This window comes from Salvelinus fontinalis, chromosome 20 (assembly GCF_029448725.1).
Source record: "Salvelinus fontinalis isolate EN_2023a chromosome 20, ASM2944872v1, whole genome shotgun sequence".
Lineage (NCBI taxonomy): Eukaryota > Metazoa > Chordata > Actinopteri > Salmoniformes > Salmonidae > Salvelinus > Salvelinus fontinalis.
The window spans coordinates 34,243,367-34,267,092 of NC_074684.1; the positions used below are offsets into that span (position 1 = coordinate 34,243,367).

The following is a 23,726-nucleotide window of genomic DNA, read 5'->3' on the forward strand; positions in this document are numbered from 1 at the left end:
TAACCTGTCACTCAGTGAGAAGGTACTGTTGATACTATAACTATGATCTGTCACTCAGTGAGAAGGTACTGTTGATACTATAACTATAATCTGTCACTCAGTGAGAAGGTACTGTTGATACTATAACTATAATCTGTCACTCAGTGAGAAGGTACTGTTGATACTATAACACTAACCTGTCACTCAGTGAGAAGGTACTGTTGATACTATAACACTAACCTGTCACTCAGTGAGAAGGTACTGTTGATACTATAACACTAACCTGTCACTCAGTGAGAAGGTACTGTTGATACTATAACACTAATCTGTCACTCAGTGAGAAGGTACTGTTGACTTTAGACCCCTAATCTGTCACTCAGTGAGAAGGTACTGTTGATACTATAACACTAACCTGTCACTCAGTGAGAAGGTACTGTTGATACTATAACACTAATCTGTCACTCAGTGAGAAGGTACTGTTGACTTTAGACCCCTAATCTGTCACTCAGTGAGAAGGTACTGTTGATACTATAACACTAATCTGTCACTCAGTGAGAAGGTACTGTTGATACTATAACACTAATCTGTCACTCAGTGAGAAGGTACTGTTGATACTATAACACTAATCTGTCACTCAGTGAGAAGGTACTGTTGATACTATAACACTAATCTGTCACTCAGTGAGAAGGTACTGTTGACTTTAGACCCCTAATCTGTCACTCAGTGAGAAGGTACTGTTGATACTATAACACTAATCTGTCACTCAGTGAGAAGGTACTGTTGATACTATAACACTAATCTGTCACTCAGTGAGAAGGTACTGTTGATACTATCACACTAATCTGTCACTCAGTGAGAAGGTACTGTTGATACTATAACACTAATCTGTCACTCAGTGAGAAGGTACTGTTGACTTTAGACCCCTAATCTGTCACTCAGTGAGAAGGTACTGTTGATACTATAACACTAATCTGTCACTCAGTGAGAAGGTACTGTTGATACTATAACACTAATCTGTCACTCAGTGAGAAGGTACTGTTGATACTATAACTATAATCTGTCACTCAGTGAGAAGGTACTGTTGACATTAGACCCCTAATCTGTCACTCAGTGAGAAGGTACTGTTGATACTATAACACTAATCTGTCACTCAGTGAGAAGGTACTGTTGATACTATAACACTAATCTGTCACTCAGTGAGAAGGTACTGTTGATACTATAACTATAATCTGTCACTCAGTGAGAAGGTACTGTTGACATTAGACCCCTAATCTGTCACTCAGTGAGAAGGTACTGTTGACTTTAGACCCCTAATCTGTCACTCAGTGAGAAGGTACTGTTGACTTTAGACCCCTAATCTGTCACTCAGTGAGAAGGTACTGTTGATACTATAACACTAATCTGTCACTCAGTGAGAAGGTACTGTTGATACTATAACACTAATCTGTCACTCAGTGAGAAGGTACTGTTGATACTATAACACTAATCTGTCACTCAGTGAGAAGGTACTGTTGATACTATAACACTAACCTGTCACTCAGTGAGAAGGTACTGTTGATACTATAACTATAATCTGTCACTCAGTGAGAAGGTACTGTTGACATTAGACCCCTAATCTGTCACTCAGTGAGAAGGTACTGTTGACTTTAGACCCCTAATCTGTCACTCAGTGAGAAGGTACTGTTGACTTTAGACCCCTAATCTGTCACTCAGTGAGAAGGTACTGTTGATACTATAACACTAATCTGTCACTCAGTGAGAAGGTACTGTTGATACTATAACACTAACCTGTCACTCAGTGAGAAGGTACTGTTGATACTATAACTATAATCTGTCACTCAGTGAGAAGGTACTGTTGACATTAGACCCCTAATCTGTCACTCAGTGAGAAGGTACTGTTGACTTTAGACCCCTAATCTGTCACTCAGTGAGAAGGTACTGTTGACTTTAGACCCCTAATCTGTCACTCAGTGAGAAGGTACTGTTGATACTATAACACTAATCTGTCACTCAGTGAGAAGGTACTGTTGATACTATAACACTAATCTGTCACTCAGTGAGAAGGTACTGTTGATACTATAACACTAATCTGTAAACTCAGTGAGAAGGTACTGTTGATACTATAACACTAATCTGTCACTCAGTGAGAAGGTACTGTTGATACTATAACACTAATCTGTCACTCAGTGAGAAGGTACTGTTGATACTATAACACTAATCTGTCACTCAGTGAGAAAGTACTGTTGACATTAGACCCCTAATCTGTCACTCAGTGAGAATTTACTGTTGACTTTAGACCCCTAATCTGTCACTCAGTGGGAAGGTACTGTTGATACTATAACACTAACCGCGGAATCCGGAGCCACATTTATTTGCGCTAACTAGCTAACGATCTGTCACATGACAGAAATTGTGACAGAAATATTTGAAAGGGTCATTTACACAGTGTGTGTGCCTGTGTCCTCCCTGTGTAGGAGAGGGAAACGTACCGCTGGCCAGTGAAGGAGTCTCTAAAGAGTATGCTGGCTATGGGTTGGAACATGGAGAGGACCAAAGAGGGAGAGGCCATGTTCATCGAGAAACAAAGCAAGATCTCCGAGTCCACTCAGGTAGTGTGTGTGTTTTCATTTTTTTTGAATGGCTAACGTCACCCACGTCGATACGTCAGATCACCCATTTCTGTCGTTATTTATTCATTGTATTATCTTTTAATGTTAACAGGACAACGATAACGAATTCCTCCCGGAACCACCATTGGATCTGAACAATATTACTCTATCCAGAGAGTTGCAGGTTGTTGCCATGGAACAATTGCTATGTTGTTATGTTATTGTTATTGAACGATGTCCTCCAGAATGTTTTACCTTCTATCAAATCCTGATACTATATAGTGTATTATGACATCATATCTGATGTCATGTTGCTAAGCAGGTACAGTGTGCTGTGGGGCATGGTTGTTGCTCTGTACTGTGGATCAGACATGGGTTCACATGCTATTGGAGTTTGTTGCGCTTTGTTTAAGGTGACCTTTTTCAATCGGACAAATAGCATAGTCCCAAAAGTGCAAACCCCACCCCGCCTGCCACTCTAAAGAAGGCTTAAAGAAAACACTCAAAAGTATTTGAAAGATTTCAAATAGTATTGGAACTCAGGTCTGTTGTACACCATAACACATTCAAGTGATTGTTCTCCGTGTGTGTGTGTGTGTGTGTGTTCCCCCTGTAGGGGATGGTGGAGGTCGTAGCAGAGAACTACCACAACATCTGGGCCAAGAAGAAGAAAGCTGAGTTAAACAGTAAAGGTATGTCAGTCCAGTCACAGGGCCAGTCATCCCTTGTAATCACCCAATGGGATACATGGTGTGTTTGTAAATGAACTCTGGAGTGCCAGAGTGTACGTTTGTAAATTCTGAGCATTTCGCTCTCTCTTGGAGCGTTCAGATCGCACACTGGACGCTCTGGCCGAGGAGTATGGACACCTCACTCTGACCATTATACTCTCCCTGGCAGAGCTGGTTAGGCTGTTTTCATGTTATCCAGAGCGTTAGTGACTGTAGCTGTGCTGCTGGTAACAACTGAATTGCGTTTATTTTCTTCCTGACGTTTACTGACACCGGTCATATTCAATGGGTATTGCGCAGTCGTAAATTCCTCGGGTATTCTGCTCTCTGGCACAGACGAGAAATCAGAGTGACTTTACAAACACACCCACAGTAACCACCCAGGAATACAGCATGCTAAGTTTACGTTCAAGCGTGTGTAAGACTTTTGACTGTACGTTTGTGAACGTGTTGCCACTGTTTGATGTGTGCTGTCTGTCTCAGGAGGAGGGAGCCACCCGTTGCTGGTGCCCTATGACACCCTGACAGCCAAGGAGAAGTACAGAGACAGGGAGAAGGCCCAGGATCTCTTTAAGTTCCTGCAGATCAATGGATATGTCATCACCAGGTCAGAGACTCCCCCTAACTACCTCATCTGTTTACTGCACATGTCTGTTAACACCGAGGATTGATAGATTAACTGATTGCTTGCAATCTGCCAATCACAGTTTCTTACATTCTGTCAAAGTCACGTTCAGTGGGCAACTGAATGTCTTGAAATGGAAGAGATACCACCTTTTATCCTGACGACTCACACTAAGTTCTTCAGCTGCTCTGTCGTTGGCTACATACTTCAGTCTGAGACGGCCATCATTGAAGTTGTTTGTGGTGACGAGGAGTGTTGTACAAAACAAAACTCGTCAGAGATTGGATCGTCTCTAACAAATCAGAGTATCAAAAAAACAGTAACCAGCTGACTAAAACACTAACCAGCTGACTAAAACACTAACCAGCTGACTAAAACACTAACCAGCTGACTAAAACACTAATCAGCTGACTAAAACAGTAACCAGCTGACTAAAACACTAACCAGCTGACTAAAACACTAATCAGCTGACTAAAACAGTAACCAGCTGACTAAAACACTAACCAGCAGACTAAAACACTAATCAGCTGACTAAAACAGTAATCAGCAGACTAAAACACTAACCAGCTGACTAAAACAATAACCAGCTGACTAAAACAGTAACCAGCTGACTAAAACACTAACCAGCAGACTAAAACAGTAATCAGCTGACTAAAACAGTAACCAGCAGACTAAAACAGTAACCAGCTGACTAAAACAATAACCAGCTGACTAAAACAGTAACCAGCTGACTAAAACAGTAACCAGCTGACTAAAACACTAACCAGCTGACTAAAACAGTAACCAGCAGACTAAAACACTAATCAGCTGACTAAAACAGTAACCAGCTGACTAAAACAGTAACCAGCTGACTAAAACAGTAACCAGCTGACTAAAACAGTAACCAGCTGACTAAAACAGTAACCAGCTGACTAAAACACTAACCAGCAGAGTAAAACACTAACCAGCAGAGTAAAACACTAACCAGCTGACTAAAACAGTAACCAGCTGACTAAAACAGTAACCAGCTGACTAAAACAGTAACCAGCAGACTAAAACAGTAATCAGCTGACTAAAACAGGTTTTCATTACACTTATTTATATATATATATTTAACTGCTGCAAACAAATGTCCCCTTTGGGGATCAATAAAGTACTATTGTTTGTTATTGATGTTCTGCAGAGACCTGAAGGACATGGAGCAGGACTCGTCGTCCATGGAGAAGAGGTTTGCCTACACGTTCCTCAAGAGGATTCTGAAGTATGTGGACTCAGCTCAGGAGTTCATTGCTCACCTGGGTGGGTCCACTCAGACATTGAATTCATTCATATGCTTTGAAATATGGAATTGACAATTAATGTGAATGTAATTTAGTCAGGTTAGTGTCAAGTTTTATACATATTTGAACGTGTTTTTTTTTTCTTCCCAGAGGCCATGGCCACCAGTGGAAAGACAGACAAATCACCTCACGATCAGGAAATCAAATTCTTTGCCAAGGTATGGGTCTTTCAACAATAGACAGGAAATTAATTGTAGACACTGTGGAATAGGCTTTCTAAGCTCTGCCTTGATCCACCCCTTCTCCTCCCAACCTGCCCTACAGGTGCTGCTGCCTCTCATAGACATGTACTTTAAGAACCACAGCATGTACTTCCTGTCCTCGCCCAGTAAGAACCTGAGCAGCAGTGGCTACGCCTCTAACAAAGAGAAGGAGATGATCACCAGGTAAGGTACCTACCTGTAAGTGGGACTGGACACTCTGGTGAATGACAATGTTGCCAGTCTGAAATCAACACAGAATCCCCAGCCACAGTCTTCTAATGTGGGTTTGTCTAGTCAGAGACCTTTAGACCTGTGAGGATCAGATAGAGGTGTAAGCAATATGGAGGAAAGTTCACCTAGCCTTGTGCCTAGGGAAGGTAGTTATGGGTTGATTTCAGACTGGGCACTACAATCAACATGAACAACTTGTGAGCTATTTTCTTGTTTTCCTGCTTGGTTCTTCTCTCCTTTCTTCTCTGGTTGTTTCATTCCCATTGCTCTCCTTTATTTTCCAGCCTGTTCTGTAAGATGGCAGCTCTTGTCAGACACAGGATTTCCCTCTTTGGTAAGGACCACCTCGGTCATTGCCTTACCTGTCTGTCAATGTCTTTACCTGTGTGCCAGGCCTTTACCAGTGTGCCAGGCCTTTACCAGTGTGCCAGGCCTTTACCAGTGTGCAAGGCCTTTACCAGTGTAACAGGCCTTTACCAGTGTGCCAGGCCTTTACCAGTGTGCCAGGCCTTTACCAGTGTAACAGGCCTTTACCAGTGTGCCAGGCCTTTACCAGTGTGCCAGGCCTTTACCAGTGTGCCAGGCCTTTACCAGTGTGCCAGGCCTTTACCAGTGTAACAGGCCTTTACCAGTGTAACAGGCCTTTACCAGTGTAACAGGCCTTTACCAGTGTGCCAGGCCTTTACCAGTGTAACAGGCCTTTACCAGTGTGCCAGGCCTTTACCAGTGTGCCAGGCCTTTACCAGTGTGCCGGGCCTTTACCAGTGTGCCAGGCCTTTACCACTGTGCCAGGCCTTTACCAGTGTGACAGGCCTTTACCAGTGTGCCAGGCCTTTACCACTGTGCCAGGCCTTTACCAGTGTGACAGGCCTTTACCAGTGTGCCAGGCCTTTGCCAGTGTGCCAGGCCTTTGCCAGTGTGCCAGGCCTTTACCAGTGTGCCAGGCCTTTACCAGTGTGTCAGGCCTTTACCAGTGTGCCATGCCTTTACCAGTGTGCCAGGCCTTTACCAGTGTGCCAGGCCTTTACCAGTGTGACAGGCCTTTACCAGTGTGCCAGGCCTTTGCCAGTGTGCCAGGCCTTTGCCAGTGTGCCAGGCCTTTACCAGTGTGCCAGGCCTTTACCAGTGTGCCAGGCCTTTACCAGTGTAACAGGCCTTTACCAGTGTAACAGGCCTTTACCAGTGTGCCAGGCCTTCAGTAGTGTGCCACAGTGCTCTGATTTATACTCGGTCAGCGCTGCTTGTACTCTTTCCTCAGTGATTTCCATATCAATGACAATGTGTTCTCTTAGGGAGCGACTCGGCTATTATGGTGAGCTGTCTACACATCCTGGCTCATTCGTTGGATACAAGGTAAGAGCCTTTTATAGAGCCTGTAGAACAAACCTCTGTCTTCCAATGCAGCTGTTTTTTCATCTCAATTTCAAATCCTTTCTTTGCCCCTTTAAATGAAATAAAATAAATGATAAAGGTTAAGAGAATGCTTACGACGTTAATGTAACAAACCTATGTAGCTTCAAAACATGGTTAAAACTATCATTTTGAAATCATGGATAATCAACATGGTCTATTCATTTGAGAGTGGTTACAATTCTCCAGCCCCATCCCTTCGTTGTTTATCTAAACAGGGGCAGGGAGGATGCTTTGTTATTGTATCTACTTCTGATTGCCCCTTTAAATGAAATACAATAAATAATAAAGGTTAAGAGAATGCTTACGACGTTAATGTAAATAAAGACTTTAGCAATTTCTCTTCATCATTATTCTGGATATAAGAAAGTGCACACTTTGTACTCATGTAAACACAGTGTTGCTCGTGTATCCATGTAAACACAGTGTTGCTCGTGTATCCATGTAAATCCATCCATGCATGGCTGCTGTAGGAATCCATTAATAAAATGGCTCCCCTGTGTGAGGACAATATCTTATGAAGGTCATTACTGACCAAAAGCTCAGCCATTAAATACTGAAACTGATTTACAGTGGGGCAAAAAAGTATTTAGTCAGCCACCAATTGTGCAAGTTCTCCCACTTAAAAAGATGAGAGGCCTGTAATTTTCAACTATGACAGACAAAATGAGAAAAAAATTCCAGAAAATCCCATTGTAGGATTTTTTATGAATTTATTTGCAAATTATGGTGGAAAATAAGTATTTGGTCACCTACAAACAAGCAAGATTTCTGGCTCTCACAGACCTGTAACTTCTTCTTTAAGTGGCTCCTCTGTCCTCCACTCGTTACCTGTATTAATGGCACCTGTTTGAACTTGTTATCAGTATAAAAGACACCTGTCCACAACCTCAAACAGTCACACTCCAAACTCCACTATGGCCAAGACCAAAGAGCTGTCAAAGGACACCAGAAACTAAATTGTAGACCTGCACCAGGCTGGGAAGACTGAATTTGCAATAGGTAAGCAGCTTGGTTTGAAGAAATCAACTGTGGGAGCAATTATTAGGAAATGGAAGACATACAAGGACACTGATAATCTCCCTCGATCTGGGGCTCCACGCAGATCTCACCCCGTGGGGTCAAAAGGATCACAAGAACGGGGAGCAAAAATCCCAGAACTACACGGGGGGGCCTAGTGAATGACCTGCAGAGAGCTGGGACCAAAGTAACAAAGCCTACCATCAGTAACACACTACGCCGCCAGGGACTCAAATCCTGCTTAAGCCAGTACATGTCCAGGCCCGTCTGAAGTTTGCTAGAGAGCATTTGGTTGATCCAGAAGAAGATTGGGAGAATGTCATATTTCAGCTTCCAAGGTGGCTTAGCAGTTCAGACGTCTTTTCCGTATTGTCGTGTCGTGTCCTGTATATATATATATTTACACCTTTTCTTCACATATCTTTTATTTATTTTATTATCCAAGAACTCAACTACAAAAGCGTTCCTGCAAAAGCTTTCCTGCAACCCGCTTCACCAATTACAATAAGTATTATTTACCTCAATCTGAAAATCCATCGTGGAAGATAGGCAGGGGCTAATTCAGAAGCTAGCCTGAAAGCTAACCAGAAGCTACTCCGATAGCTAGCCAGAAGCTAATCTGTAGCTGCCCCGAAATTAGCCGGTTTGCTGGCTAGCGTTGGTGTTTCAGCTGCCCACGTTTTGCGGTCATCAGCTATTCCTTTAGCTCGATAATCTACCGGCACTTTTGTGCAACGCGACTCGGACCGGAGCATTCCGGGACTTTTTTTCTCTCAGTTTCCCCGGATTCCAACCGCAGGCTCTGGACACTTGCACCTTGATTTCGCAGCTAGCTAGCTGCATACCGTGTGACTATTGGCTTACGTCGACCCCGGAGCAAACTCAAATCATGCTGGAGCTAGCCAGCTGAGGAGTTCCATCACCATCCGGACCCGTTTCTTTTGTTGCTGCTGCAGATACGGAACCCCACCGGGCCTTCACGACTGACTGCCGACGTTATCTGCCCGAGGGATTTATCCAACCGGCACCTCCGTCCCGACGTTACCTGAACGCTCACCTGAGGCCCGCTAATCGTTAGCTGTCTTATCGGCTGCTATCTGAACAAAACCCCACTACACGGAACCTACCGACGGAAACGCACGAGGTATCTACAAACAGACCTCCATCCTATGCTGCTACCGATAGCCATATACCCGGCCAGCTGTCTGGATCGCCACGACCCCAACCAACCTCTACTCACTGGACCCTTACTGATCACTCGATTAAGCATGCCTCTCCTTAATGTAAATATGCCTTGTCCATTGCTGTTCTGGTTAGTGTTTATTGGCTTATTTCACTGTAGAGATTCTAGCCCTGCTCTCTATACCATATCCAACCTCTCAGTTCCACCACCCACATATGCGATGACATCACCTGGTTTCAATGATGTTTCTAGAGACAAGATCTCTCTCATCATCACTCAATACCTAGGTTTACCTCCACTGTATTCACATCCTACCATACCTTTGTCTGTACATTATTCCTTTAAACTATTTTATCGCCCCCAGAAACTTCCTTTTACTCTCTGCTCTAGTAGCTCTAGGCGACCAATTCTCATAGCTTTTAGCCGTACCATTATCCTACTTCTCCTCTGTTCCTCTGGTGATGTAGAGGTGAATCCAGGCCCTGCAGTACCTGGCTCCACTCCTATTCCCCAGGCGCTCTCTTTTGATGACTTCTGTAACCGTAATAGCCTTGGCTTCATGCATGTTAACATTAGAAGCCTCCTCCCTAAGTTTGTTTTGTTCACTGCTTTAGCACACTCTACCAACCCGGATGTTTTAGCCGTGTCTGAATCCTGGCTTAGAAAGACCACCAAAAATTCAGACATTTTTATCCCCAATTACAATATTTTCAGACAAGATAGAACGGCCAAAGGGGGCGGTGTTGCAATTTACTGCAAAGACTGCCTGCAGAGTTCTGTTATACTATCCAGGTCTGTTCCCAAACAATTTGAACTTCTACTTTTAAAAATCCACCTCTCTAAAAACAAGTCTCTCACCGTTGCCGCCTGCTATAGACCACCCTCTGCCCCCAGCTGTGCTCTGGACACTATATGTGAACTGATTGCCCCCCATCTATCTTCAGAGCTCGTGCTGCTAGGCGACCTAAATTTGAACATGCTCAACACCCCAGCCACCCTACAATCTAAGCTTGATGCCCTCAATCTCACACAAATTATCAATGAACCTACCAGGTACCACCCCAATTCCGTAAACACGGGTACCCTCATAGATATCATCCTAACAAACTTGCCCTCCAAATACACCTCTGCTGTTTTCAACCAAGATCTCAGCGATCACTGCCTCATTGCCTGCATCCGTAATGGGTCAGCGGTCAAACGACCTCCACTCATCACTGTCAAACGCTCCCTGAAACACTTCAGCGAGCAGGCCTTCCTAATCGACCTGGCCGGGGTATCCTGGAAGGATATTGATCTCATCCCGTCAGTAGAGGATGCCTGGTCATTTTTTAAAAATGCCTTCCTCACCATCTTGAATAAGCATGCCCCATTCAAGAAATTTAGAACCAGGAACAGATATAGCCCTTGGTTCTCTCCTGACCTGACTGCCCTTAACCAACAGAAAAACATCCTATGGCGTTCTGCATTAGCATCGAACAGCCCCCGTGATATGCAACTTTTCAGGGAAGCCAGAAACCAATATACACAGGCAGTTAGAACAGCCAAGGCTAGCTTTTTCAAGCAGAAATTTGCTTCCTGCAACACAAATTCAAAAAAGTTCTGGGACACCGTAAAGTCCATGGAGAATAAGAACACCTCCTCCCAGCTTCCAACCGCTCTGAAGATAGGAAACACTGTCACCACCGACAAATCCACTATAATTGAGAATTTCAATAAGCATTTTTCTACGGCTGGCCATGCTTTCCACCTGGCTGCCCCTACCCCGGACAACAGCACTGCCCTCCCCTCTGCTACTCGCCCAAGCCTTCCCCATTTCTCTTTCTCCCAAATACAGTCAGCTGATGTTCTTAATGAGCTGCAAAATCTGGACCCTTACAAATCAGCCGGGCTAGATAATCTGGACCCTTTCTTTCTAAAACTATCTGCTGAAATTGTTGCCACCCCTATTACTAGCCTCTTCAACCTCTCTTTCGTGTCGTCTGAGATCCCCAAAGATTGGAAAGCAGCTGCGGTTATCCCCCTCTTCAAAGGGGGGGACACCCTTGACCCTAACTGCTACAGACCTATATCTATCCTACCCTGCCTTTCTAAGGTCTTCGAAAGCCAAGTCAACAAACAGATTACCGACCATTTCGAATCACACCACACCTTCTCCGCTATGCAATCTGGTTTCAGAGCTGGTCATGGGTGCACCTCAGCCACGCTCAAGGTCATAAACGTTATCGTAACCGCCATCGATAGGAAACAATACTGTGCAGCCGTATTCATTGACCTGGCCAAGGCTTTTGACTCTGTCAATCACCACATCCTCATTGGCAGACTCGACAGCCTTGGTTTCTCTAATGATTGCCTCGCCTGGTTCACCAACTACTTCTCTGATAGAGTTCAGTGTGTCAAATCGGAGGGTCTGTTGTCCGGGCCTCTGGCAGTCTCTATGGGGTGCCACAGGGTTCAATTCTTGGACCGACTCTCTTCTCTGTTTACATCAATGATGTCGCTCTTGCTGCTGGTGATTCTCTGATCCACCTCTACGCAGACGACACTATTCTGTATACTTCTGGCCCTTCTTTTGACACTGTGTTAACAACCCTCCAGGCGAGCTTCAATGCCATACAACTCTCCTTCCGTGGCCTCCAACTGCTCTTAAATACAAGTAAAACCAAATGCATGCTCTTCAACCGATCGCTGCCTGCTCCTGCCCGCCTGTCCAACATCACTACTTTGGACGGCTCTGACTTAGAATATGTGGACAACTACAAATACCTAGGTGTCTGGTTAGACTGTAAACTCTCCTTCCAGACCCACATCAAACATCTCCAATCCAAAGTCAAATCTAGAATTGGCTTCCTATTCCGCAACAAAGCATCCTTTACTCATGCTGCCAAACATACCCTTGTAAAACTGACCATCCTACCAATCCTCGACTTCGGTGATGTCATTTACAAAATAGCCTCCAAAACCCTACTCAATAAATTGGATGCAGTCTATCACAGTGCCATCCGTTTTGTCACCAAAGCCCCATATACTACCCACCACTGCGACCTGTACACTCTCGTTGGCTGGCCCTCGCTTCATACTCGTCGCCAAACCCACTGGCTCCAGGTCATCTACAAGACCCTGCTAGGTAAAGTCCCCCCTTATCTCAGCTCGCTGGTCACCATAGCAGCACCTACCTGTAGCACGCGCTCCAGCAGGTATATCTCTCTAGTCACCCCCAAAACCAATTCTTCCTTTGGACGCCTCTCCTTCCAGTTCTCTGCTGCCAATGACTGGAACGAACTACAAAAATCTCTGAAACTGGAAACACCTATCTCCCTCACTAGCTTTAAGCACCAGCTGTCAGAGCAGCTCATAGATTACTGCACCTGTACATAACCCATCTACAATTTAGCCCAAACAACTAACTCTTTACCTACTGTATTTATTTATTAATTTATTTTGCTCCTTTGCACCCCATTATTTCTGTCTCTACTTTGCACTTTCTTCCAATGCAAACCAACCAATCCAGTGTTTTTTTAGTTTTTATTTTACTTGCTGTGTTGTACTCACTTCGCCTCCATGGCCTTTTTATATTTTTATTTATTTAAAAAATATATCTGTTTGCCTTCACCTCCCTTATCTCACCTCACTTGCTCACATTGTATATAGACTTATTTATTTTTTTCACTGTATTATTGACTATATGTTTGTTTTTACTCCATGTGTAACTATGTGTTGTTGTATGTGTCGAACTGCTTTGCTTTATCTTGTCCAGGTCGCAATTGTAAATGAGAACGTGTTCTCAATTTGCCTACCTGGTTAAATAAAGGTAAAAAAAATAAAAAATAAAATAATAATATGGTCAGATGAAACCAAAATAAAACTCTTTGGTAAAAACTCAACTCGTCGTGTTTGGAAGACAAAGAATGCTGAGTTGCATCCAAAGAACACCATACCTACTGTGAAGCATGGGGGTGGAAACATCATGCTTTGGGGCTGTTTTTCTGCAAAGGGACCAGGACGACTGATCCGTGTAAAGGAAAGAATGAATGGGGCCATGTATCGTGAGATTTTGAGTGAAAACCTCCTTCCATCAGCAAGGGCATTGAAGATGAAACGTGGCTGGGTCTTTCAGCATGACAATGATCCCAAACACACCGCCCGGGCAATGAAGGAGTGGCTTTGTAAGAAGCATTTCAAGGTCCTGGAGTGGCCTAGCCAGTCTCCAGATCTCAACCCCATAGAACATCTTTGGAGGGAGTTGAAAGTCCGTGTTGCCCAGCAACAGCCCCAAAACATCACTGCTCTAGAGGAGATCTGCATGGAGGAATGGGCCAAAATACCAGCAACAGTGTGTGAAAACCTTGTGAAGACTTACAGAAAACGTTTGACCTCTGTCATTGCCAACAAAGGGTGTATAACAAAGTATTGAGAAACTTTTGTTATTGACCAAATACTTATTTTCCACCATAATTTTCAAATAAATTCATTAAAAATCCTACAATGTGATTTTCTGGATTTCTTTTTCTCATTTTGTCTGTCATAGTTGAAGTGTACCTATGATGAAAATTACAGGCCTCTCTCATCTTTTTAAGTGGGAGAACTTGCACAATTGGTGGCTGACTAAATACTTTTTTGCCCCACTGTAGGTACAGAGGTACCTTTTTCATTGCAGGAGAATATGTTACACCTCTCCTTCTGTTCTGTCGTTCTTACACCTCTCCTTCTGTTCTGTCGTTCTTACACCTCTCTCTCCTTCTGTTCTGTCGTTCTTACACCTCTCCCTTCTTCTGTTCTGTCGTTCTTACACCTCTCCTTCTGTTCTGTCGTTCTTACACCTCTCTCTCCTTCTGTTCTGTCGTTCTTACACCTCTCCTTCTGTTCTGTCGTTCTTACACCTCTCTCTCCTTCTGTTCTGTCGTTCTTACACCTCTCCTTCTGTTCTGTCGTTCTTACACCTCTCCTTCTGTTCTGTCGTTCTTACACCTCTCCCTCTGTTCTGTCGTTCTTACACCTCTCCTTCTGTTCTGTCGTTCTTACACCTCTCCCTCTGTTCTGTCGTTCTTACACCTCTCCTTCTGTTCTGTCATTCTTACACCTCTCCTTCTGTTCTGTCGTTCTTACACCTCTCCCTCTGTTCTGTCATTCTTACACCTCTCCTTCTGTTCTGTCATTCTTACACCTCTCCTTCTGTTCTGTCGTTCTTACACCTCTCCCTCTGTTCTGTCGTTCTTACACCTCTCCTTCTGTTCTGTCATTCTTACACCTCTCCTTCTGTTCTGTCGTTCTTACACCTCTCCCTCTGTTCTGTCGTTCTTACACCTCTCCCTCTGTTCTGTCGTTCTTACACCTCTCCTTCTGTTCTGTCGTTCTTACACCTCTCTCTCCTTCTGTTCTGTCGTTCTTACACCACTCCTTCTGTTCTGTCGTTCTTACACCTCTCTCTCCCTCTGTTCTGTCGTTCTTACACCTCTCTCTCCCTCTGTTCTGTCATTCTTACACCTCTCTCTCCCTCTGTTCTGTCGTTCTTACACCTCTCCTTCTGTTCTGTCGTTCTTACACCTCTCTCTCCCTCTGTTCTGTCGTTCTTACACCTCTCTCTCCCTCTGTTCTGTCATTCTTACACCTCTCCCTCTGTTCTGTCGTTCTTACACCACTCCTTCTGTTCTGTCGTTCTTACACCTCTCCTTCTGTTCTGTCGTTCTTACACCTCTTCCTCTGTTCTGTCGTTCTTACACCTCTCCTAGGGGTTCTGTCATTCTTACACCTCTCTCTCCCTCTGTTCTGTCGTTCTTACACCACTCCTTCTGTTCTGTCGTTCTTACACCTCTCTCTCCCTCTGTTCTGTCGTTCTTACACCACTCCTTCTGTTCTGTCGTTCTTACACCACTCCTTCTGTTCTGTCGTTCTTACACCTCTCTCTCCCTCTGTTCTGTCGTTCTTACACCTCTCCCTCTGTTCTGTCGTTCTTACACCACTCCTTCTGTTCTGTCGTTCTTACACCTCTCTCCCTCTGTTCTGTCATTCTTACACCTCTCTCTCCCTCTGTTCTGTCGTTCTTACACCTCTCCTTCTGTTCTGTCGTTCTTACACCTCTCTCTCCCTCTGTTCTGTCGTTTTTACACCACTCCTTCTGTTCTGTCGTTCTTACACCTCTCCTTCTGTTCTGTCGTTCTTACACCTCTCCTTCTGTCCTCTTCCTCCCCTCCCAGGACAGTGATGAAGTCAGGCTCAGAGATGGTAAAGGCTGGGGTTAGGACGTTATTTGAGAACGCAGCGGAGGACCTAGAGAAGACGCTGGAGATGCTGAAGCTGGGGAAGTTCAGCCAGTCCCGAAGCCAGATGAAGGGATTGACCCAGAACATCACCTACGCCACCACCGCTCTGCTGCCCATCCTCACAGCCCTGTTCGAACACGTCACCATGCACAACTTTGGAGTCTACCTGCTGGGTGAGTTGATGTTATTTTAATTCATTTACACTGGTAGCATCATGTGCTTGTCCACTAGGGCAATGGTTTTCAAACCTCTTCTCTGGGAGCCCCAGCAGTTCCATGTATTTAAACTATTCCAGAGCAAGTACAACTGATTCAACTTGTCAACTAATTATCGAGCCCTTGATTCATTGATTCAGGGCTACAACAAAAATGGTGAAACATCTGGGGCTCTCCGAGGAGAGGTTTGAAAACTCCCCTGGCCTGGTGCATCACAGGATCACTCAGTGGCAGTCAGATTGAACAGGATGCCCATCGTGGCCTTCTCTGAAAAAAGAGAGAGTGTTAAATTGACTGAAGCTTGGCCTGGAAATCTGACCTGTGCGTGTTGTGTTTTCCAGTGGATGATGTCCAGCTGTCGTGCTATCGCATCGTGACCTGTCTCTACTCGCTGGGCACGGGGAAACACATCTTTATAGAGAGGTATGAAGCCTCACCACATCAGGTACTGCAGGCGAGAGGATGGCGGTGATCAAATCTCTCTGGATTTATTGGAGGAGAAAAACTCCATCTATCACAGACTGGAAAAATCACAATGTCTGTAATCTTTGATGTATTCTATGTTTCGTTTGAGTGCTGTAAGTGGAAAAAAAAGAAAGACTGAAAGCCGAAACATGTTGGTTCTACTTTTAGCAATAAATAAATTCCATTGTCCTCTGTGTTGCTGAGTCTCCTCTGTCCTTCAGAGTGACGCAGCAATGTACACATCTACTGTAAATGTGGATGGACAGTGTGTGTGTGTAATAATGTATTTTGGTGTGTAATAATGTGTGTGTGTGTTAATGTCTCTGCGTGTGTGTGTGTGTGTGTGTGTGTGTGTGTGTTAATGTCTCTGTGTTTTAATGTCTCTGTGTGTATTAATGTCTCTGTGTTTTAATGTCTCTCTGTGTGTTAATGTCTGTGTGTGTTCCCTCCAGGCACCTACCAGCCCTAGGGGAGTGTCTGGCCACCCTGGTAGGAGCCATGCCTGTAGCTTTCCTGGAGCCTGATCTCAACGCTCACAACCCCCTGTCTGTCTTCAACACCAAGACACCGCGAGAGAGGGCCAGTAAGTCACTACTCTGCAGTCGCTATACTGAATCATAACACTACCAATTTATCAGGACCAATCTATGCCTGTTACCAACCCAGATCCTCTTGCATTGACCTCCACCACATCCTTAGTTTTACTGTAAGGGCCGTTGTCCTGGACACAGGGCCGTTGTCCTGGACACAGGGCCGTTGTCCTGGACACAGGGCCGTTGTCCTGGACACAGGGCCGTTGTCCTGGACACAGGGCCGTTGTCCTGGACACAGGGCCGTTGTCCTGGACACAGGGCCGTTGTCCCGGACACAGGGTCGTTGTCCCGGACACAGGGCCGTTGTCCCGGACACAGGGCCGTTGTCCCGGACACAGGGCCGTTGTCCCGGACACAGGGCCGTTGTCCCGGACACAGGGCCGTTGTCCCGGACACAGTTAAGCCTAGTCCTGGACCATGCATTTTAGTCCAGGACCAGGTTTAGTCAATGTCTGGGAAACCAGTCCTATGTACTGTATATTAACGGTGTATGATGGTGATCCAGGCTGTATCACAACCAGCTGTGATTGGGAGTCCCATACGACGGCGCACAATTGGCCCAGCGTCGTCCGGGTTTGGCCGGAGTAGGCCGTCTTTGTAAATAAAAATGTATTCTTAACTGACTTGCCCAGTTAAATAAAGATACAACAATTTTAAAAATGACTGTGTTGTTTTCTGTACAGTCTTGAGTATGCCTGACTCTGTGGAGGAGATGTGTTCAGAGATGCCTCGTCTGGATCGCCTGCTGAAGGACATCAACGACATCTCAGAGTCTGGAGCTCGCTACACAGAGATGCCACAGGTCAGTAGGGCTTGGACTGCAATTTACATGCTGTTATCTCTATATCGGTTATCGCTATATCTGTTATCGCTATATCTGTTATCGCTACACATCTGTTATCTCTATATCTGTTATCTCTATATCGGTTATCGCTATATCTGTTATCGCTATATCTGTTATCGCTACATATCTGTTATCGCTATATCTGTTATCTCTATATCTGTTATCGCTATATCTGTTATCTCTGTATCTGTTATCTCTATATATGTTATCGCTGTGTCTGTTATCTCTGTATCTGTTATGTCTATATCGGTTATCGCTATATCTGTTATCGCTATATCTGTTATCTCTGTATCTGTTATCTCTATATATGTTATCGCTGTGTCTATTATCGCTATATCTGTTATCTCTATATCGATTATCGCTATATCTGTTATCTCTATATCGGTTATCGCTGTGTCTATTATCGCTATATCTGTTATCTCTATATCTGTTATCGCTATATCTGTTATCGCTATATCTGTTATTGCTATATCTGTTATCGCCACATATCTGTTATCGCTATATCTGTTATCGCTATATCTGTTATCGCTATATCTGTTATCTCTATATCTGTTATCTCTATATCGGTTATCTCTATATCGGTTATCGCTATATCTGTTATCGCTACATATCTGTTATCGCTATATCTGTTATCGCTATATCTGTTATCGCTATATCGGTTATCGCTATATCGGTTATCGCTATATCGGTTATCGCTATATCTGTTATCGCTATATCTGTTTTCGCTATATCTGTTATTACTGTGTCTGTTATCGCTATATCTGTTATCTATATATCTGTTATCTCTATATCGGTTATCGCTATATCTGTTATCGCTACATATCTGTTAGCGCTACATCTGTTATCGCTATATCTGTTATCGCTATATCTGTTATCTCTGTATCTGTTATCGCTACATATCTGTTAGCGCTACATCTGTTATCGCTATATCTGTTATCGCTATATCTGTTATCTCTGTATCTGTTATCTCTATATCGGTTATCGCTATATCTGTTATCGCTATATCTGTTATCGCTACATATCTGTTATCGCTACAGCTGTTATCGCTATATCTGTTTTCGCTATATCTGTTATCGCTATATCTGTTATCTCTATATCTGTTATCGCTGTATCTGTTATCTCTATATGTTTTACCATGAAGCTGGATGTTCCTCCTTTGTGACCAGTGGCACTGTTTCATGGGGATCTCAGCTTTAAGGAGAGTGGAAGTTTTGGATTGAAACATAAACAACACAAAGGAAATTATTAGGATAGAGGAGTGGTACCAAACTGAGGGATCGCAGGGGGGGCGCAGAGGTCCCCCCCAACACAATTATTTTTCCTTTTTTTTAAGGAACTCAGTCCAGTTTTAAACTTTTGAAAGTTGTAATAGTATAATGTACAAGGTTTAATAGTAATAGTACAAGGTTTAATAGTAATAGTACAAGGTTTAATAGTAATAGTACAAGGTTTAATAGTAATAGTACAAGGTTTAATAGTACTAGTACAAGATTTAACAGTAATAGTAAAAGGTTTAACAGTACTGGTACAAGGTTTAATAGTACTGGTACAAGGTTTAATAGTACTAGTACAAGGTTTAATAGTACTAGTACAAGGTTTAATAGTAATAGTACAAGGTTTAATAGTAATAGTACACGGTTTAATAGTACTAGTACAAGGTTTAATAGTAATAGTACAAGATTTAACAGTACTAGTACAAGGTTTAACAGTAATAGTACAGTTGAATAGTAATAGTACAAGGTTTAATAGTACTAGTGCAAGGTTTAATAGTAATAGTACAAGGTTTAATAGTAATAGTACAAGGTTTAATAGTAATAGTACAATGTTTAATAGTAATAGTACAAGGTTTAATAGTAATAGTACAAGGTTTAATAGTACTAGTACAAGGTTTAATAGTAATAGTAATAGTACAAGGTTTAATAGTAATAGTACAAGGTTTAATAGTAATAGTACAAGGTTTAATAGTACAAGGTTTAATAGTAATAGTACAAGGTTTAATAGTAATAGTACAAGGTTTAATAGTAATAGTACAAGGTTTAAGGTTTAATAGTACAAGGTTTAAGGTTTAATAGTAATAGTACAAGGTTTAATAGTAATTGTACAAGGTTTAATAGTAATAGTACAAGGTTTAATAGTAATAGTACAATGTTTAACAGTAATAGTACAATGTTTAACAGTAATAGTACAAGGTTTAACAGTAATAGTAAAAGGTTTAACAGTACTGGTACAAGGTTTAACAGTACTGGTACAAGGTTTAATAGTACTAGTACAAGGTTTAATAGTACAAGGTTTAATAGTAATAGTACACGGTTTAATAGTAATAGTACAAGGTTTAATAGTAATAGTACAAGGTTTAATTGTACAAGGTTTAATAGTAATAGTACAAGGTTGAATAGTAATAGTACAAGGTTGAATAGTAATAGTACAATGTTTAATAGTACTAGTACAAGGTTTAATAGTACTAGTACAAGGTTTAATAGTAATAGTACAAGGTTTAATAGTAATAGTACACGGTTTAATAGTACTAGTACAAGGTTTAATAGTAATAGTACAAGATTTAACAGTACTAGTACAAGGTTTAACAGTAATAGTACAGTTGAATAGTAATAGTACAAGGTTTAATAGTACTAGTGCAAGGTTTAATAGTAATAGTACAAGGTTTAATAGTAATAGTACAAGGTTTAATAGTAATAGTACAATGTTTAATAGTAATAGTACAAGGTTTAATAGTAATAGTACAAGGTTTAATAGTACTAGTACAAGGTTTAATAGTAATAGTAATAGTACAAGGTTTAATAGTAATAGTACAAGGTTTAATAGTAATAGTACAAGGTTTAATAGTACAAGGTTTAATAGTAATAGTACAAGGTTTAATAGTAATAGTACAAGGTTTAATAGTAATAGTACAAGGTTTAAGGTTTAATAGTACAAGGTTTAAGGTTTAATAGTAATAGTACAAGGTTTAATAGTAATTGTACAAGGTTTAATAGTAATAGTACAAGGTTTAATAGTAATAGTACAATGTTTAACAGTAATAGTACAATGTTTAACAGTAATAGTACAAGGTTTAACAGTAATAGTAAAAGGTTTAACAGTACTGGTACAAGGTTTAATAGTACTAGTACAAGGTTTAATAGTACTAGTACAAGGTTTAATAGTACAAGGTTTAATAGTAATAGTACACGGTTTAATAGTAATAGTACAAGGTTTAATTGTACAAGGTTTAATAGTAATAGTACAAGGTTGAATAGTAATAGTACAAGGTTGAATAGTAATAGTACAATGTTTAATAGTACTAGTACAAGGTTTAATAGTACTAGTACAAGGTTTAATAGTAATAGTACAAGGTTTAATAGTAATAGTACAAGGTTTAATAGTAATAGTACAAGGTTGAATAGTAATAGTACAAGGTTGAATAGTAATAGTACAAGGTTTAGTAGTAATAGTACAAGGTTTAATAGTACTAGTACAAGGTTTAATAGTACTAGTACAAGGTTTAATAGTACTAGTACAAGGTTTAATAGTACTAGTACAAGGTTTAATAGTACTAGTACAAGGTTTAATAGTACTAGTACAAGGTTTAATAGTACTAGTACACGGTTTAATAGTAATAGTACACGGTTTAATAGTAATAGTACAAGGTTTAATAGTACTAGTACAAGGTTTAATAGTAATAGTACAAGGTTTAATAGTAATAGTACAAGGTTTAATAGTAATAGTACAAGGTTTAATAGTACAAGGTTTAATAGTAATAGTACACGGTTTAATAGTACAAGGTTTAATAGTAATAGTACACGGTTTAATAGTAATAGTACACGGTTTAATAGTAATAGTACAAGGTTTAATAGTAATAGTACAAGGTTTAATAGTAATAGTACAAGGTTTAATAGTAATAGTACAAGGTTTAATAGTACTAGCACAAGGTTTAATAGTACTAGTACACGGTTTAATAGTAATAGTACACGGTTTAATAGTACTAGTACAAGGTTTAATAGTAATAGTACAAGGTTTAATAGTAATAGTACAAGGTTTAATAGTAATAGTACAAGGTTTAATAGTAATAGTACAAGGTTTAATAGTAATAGTACAAGGTTTAATAGTAATAGTACAAGGTTTAATAGTACTAGTACAAGGTTTAATAGTAATAGTACAAGGTTTAATAGTAATAGTACAAGGTTTAATAGTAATAGTACAAGGTTTAATAGTAATAGTACAAGGTTTAATAGTAATAGTACAAGGTTTAATAGTAATAGTACAAGGTTTAATAGTAATAGTACAAGGTTTAAGGTTTAATAGTACAAGGTTTAAGGTTTAATAGTAATAGTACAAGGTTTAATAGTAATTGTACAAGGTTTAATAGTAATAGTACAAGGTTTAATAGTAATAGTACAATGTTTAACAGTAATAGTACAAGGTTTAACAGTAATAGTAAAAGGTTTAACAGTACTGGTACAAGGTTTAATAGTACTAGTACAAGGTTTAATAGTACTAGTACAAGGTTTAATAGTACAAGGTTTAATAGTAATAGTACACGGTTTAATAGTAATAGTACAAGGTTTAATTGTACAAGGTTTAATAGTAATAGTACAAGGTTGAATAGTAATAGTACAAGGTTTAATAGTACTAGTACAAGGTTTAATAGTACTAGTACAAGGTTTAATAGTAATAGTACAAGGTTTAATAGTAATAGTACAAGGTTTAATAGTAATAGTACAAGGTTGAATAGTAATAGTACAAGGTTTAATAGTACTACTACAAGGTTTAATAGTACTAGTACACGGTTTAATAGTAATAGTACACGGTTTAATAGTAATAGTACAAGGTTTAATAGTACTAGTACAAGGTTTAATAGTAATAGTACAAGGTTTAATAGTAATAGTACAAGGTTTAATAGTAATAGTACAAGGTTTAATAGTAATAGTACAAGGTTTAATAGTACAAGGTTTAATAGTAATAGTACACGGTTTAATAGTACAAGGTTTAATAGTAATAGTACACGGTTTAATAGTAATAGTACACGGTTTAATAGTAATATTACAAGGTTTAATAGTAATAGTACAAGGTTTAATAGTAATAGTACAAGGTTTAATAGTAATAGTACAAGGTTTAATAGTACTAGTACAAGGTTTAATAGTACTAGTACAAGGTTTAATAGTAATAGTACAAGGTTTAATAGTAATAGTACAAGGTTTAATAGTACTAGTACACGGTTTAATAGTACTAGTACAAGGTTTAATAGTACTAGTACAAGGTTTAATAGTAATAGTACAAGGTTTAATAGTAATAGTACACGGTTTAATAGTACAAGGTTTAATAGTAATAGTACACGGTTTAATAGTACAAGGTTTAATAGTAATAGTACAAGGTTTAATAGTAATAGTACAAGGTTTAAAAGTAATAGTACAAGGTTTAATAGTAATAGTACAAGGTTTAATAGTAATAGTACAAGGGTTAATAGTAATAGTACAAGGTTTAATAGTAATAGTACAAGGTTTAATAGTAATAGTACAAGGTTTAATAGTAATAGTAATAGTACAAGGTTGAATAGTAATAGTACAAGGTTTAATAGTAATAGTACAAGGTTTAATAGTAATAGTACACGGTTTAATAGTACAAGGTTTAATAGTAATAGTACACGGTTTAATAGTACAAGGTTTAATAGTAATAGTACAAGGTTTAATAGTAATAGTACAAGGTTTAATAGTAATAGTACAAGGTTTAATAGTAATAGTACAAGGTTTAATAGTAATAGTACAAGGTTTAATAGTACTAGTACAAGGTTTAATAGTAATAGTACAAGGTTGAATAGTAATAGTAATAGTACAAGGTTGAATAGTAATAGTACAAGGTTTAATAGTAATAGTACAAGGTTTAATAGTACTAGTACAAGGTTTAATAGTACTAGTACAAGGTTTAATAGTAATAGTACAAGGTTTAATAGTAATAGTACAAGGTTTAATAGTAATAGTACAAGGTTTAATAGTACTAGTACACGGTTTAATAGTAATAGTACAAGGTTTAATAGTACTAGTACAAGGTTTA

General features: G+C 40.6%; 1 protein-coding gene across 3 annotated transcripts in view; it reads left to right on the plus strand.

Moving 5' to 3' along the window:
• The window catches only part of LOC129817767 (ryanodine receptor 3-like), a 295,018-nt gene that overhangs the window by 205,055 nt on the left and 66,237 nt on the right, over positions 1-23,726 (plus strand). For all 3 annotated transcript variants that reach the window (XM_055873310.1, XM_055873311.1, XM_055873312.1), the window contains 13 exons: positions 2,454-2,588; positions 2,701-2,772; positions 3,205-3,280; positions 3,803-3,926; positions 5,107-5,222; positions 5,354-5,421; positions 5,528-5,649; positions 5,982-6,031; positions 6,990-7,050; positions 15,502-15,740; positions 16,124-16,205; positions 16,700-16,830; positions 17,524-17,642. In XM_055873310.1, the coding sequence (XP_055729285.1) occupies positions 2,454-2,588; positions 2,701-2,772; positions 3,205-3,280; positions 3,803-3,926; positions 5,107-5,222; positions 5,354-5,421; positions 5,528-5,649; positions 5,982-6,031; positions 6,990-7,050; positions 15,502-15,740; positions 16,124-16,205; positions 16,700-16,830; positions 17,524-17,642 (1,395 nt within the window). The remainder of the gene's footprint in view (positions 1-2,453; positions 2,589-2,700; positions 2,773-3,204; positions 3,281-3,802; positions 3,927-5,106; positions 5,223-5,353; positions 5,422-5,527; positions 5,650-5,981; positions 6,032-6,989; positions 7,051-15,501; positions 15,741-16,123; positions 16,206-16,699; positions 16,831-17,523; positions 17,643-23,726) is intronic.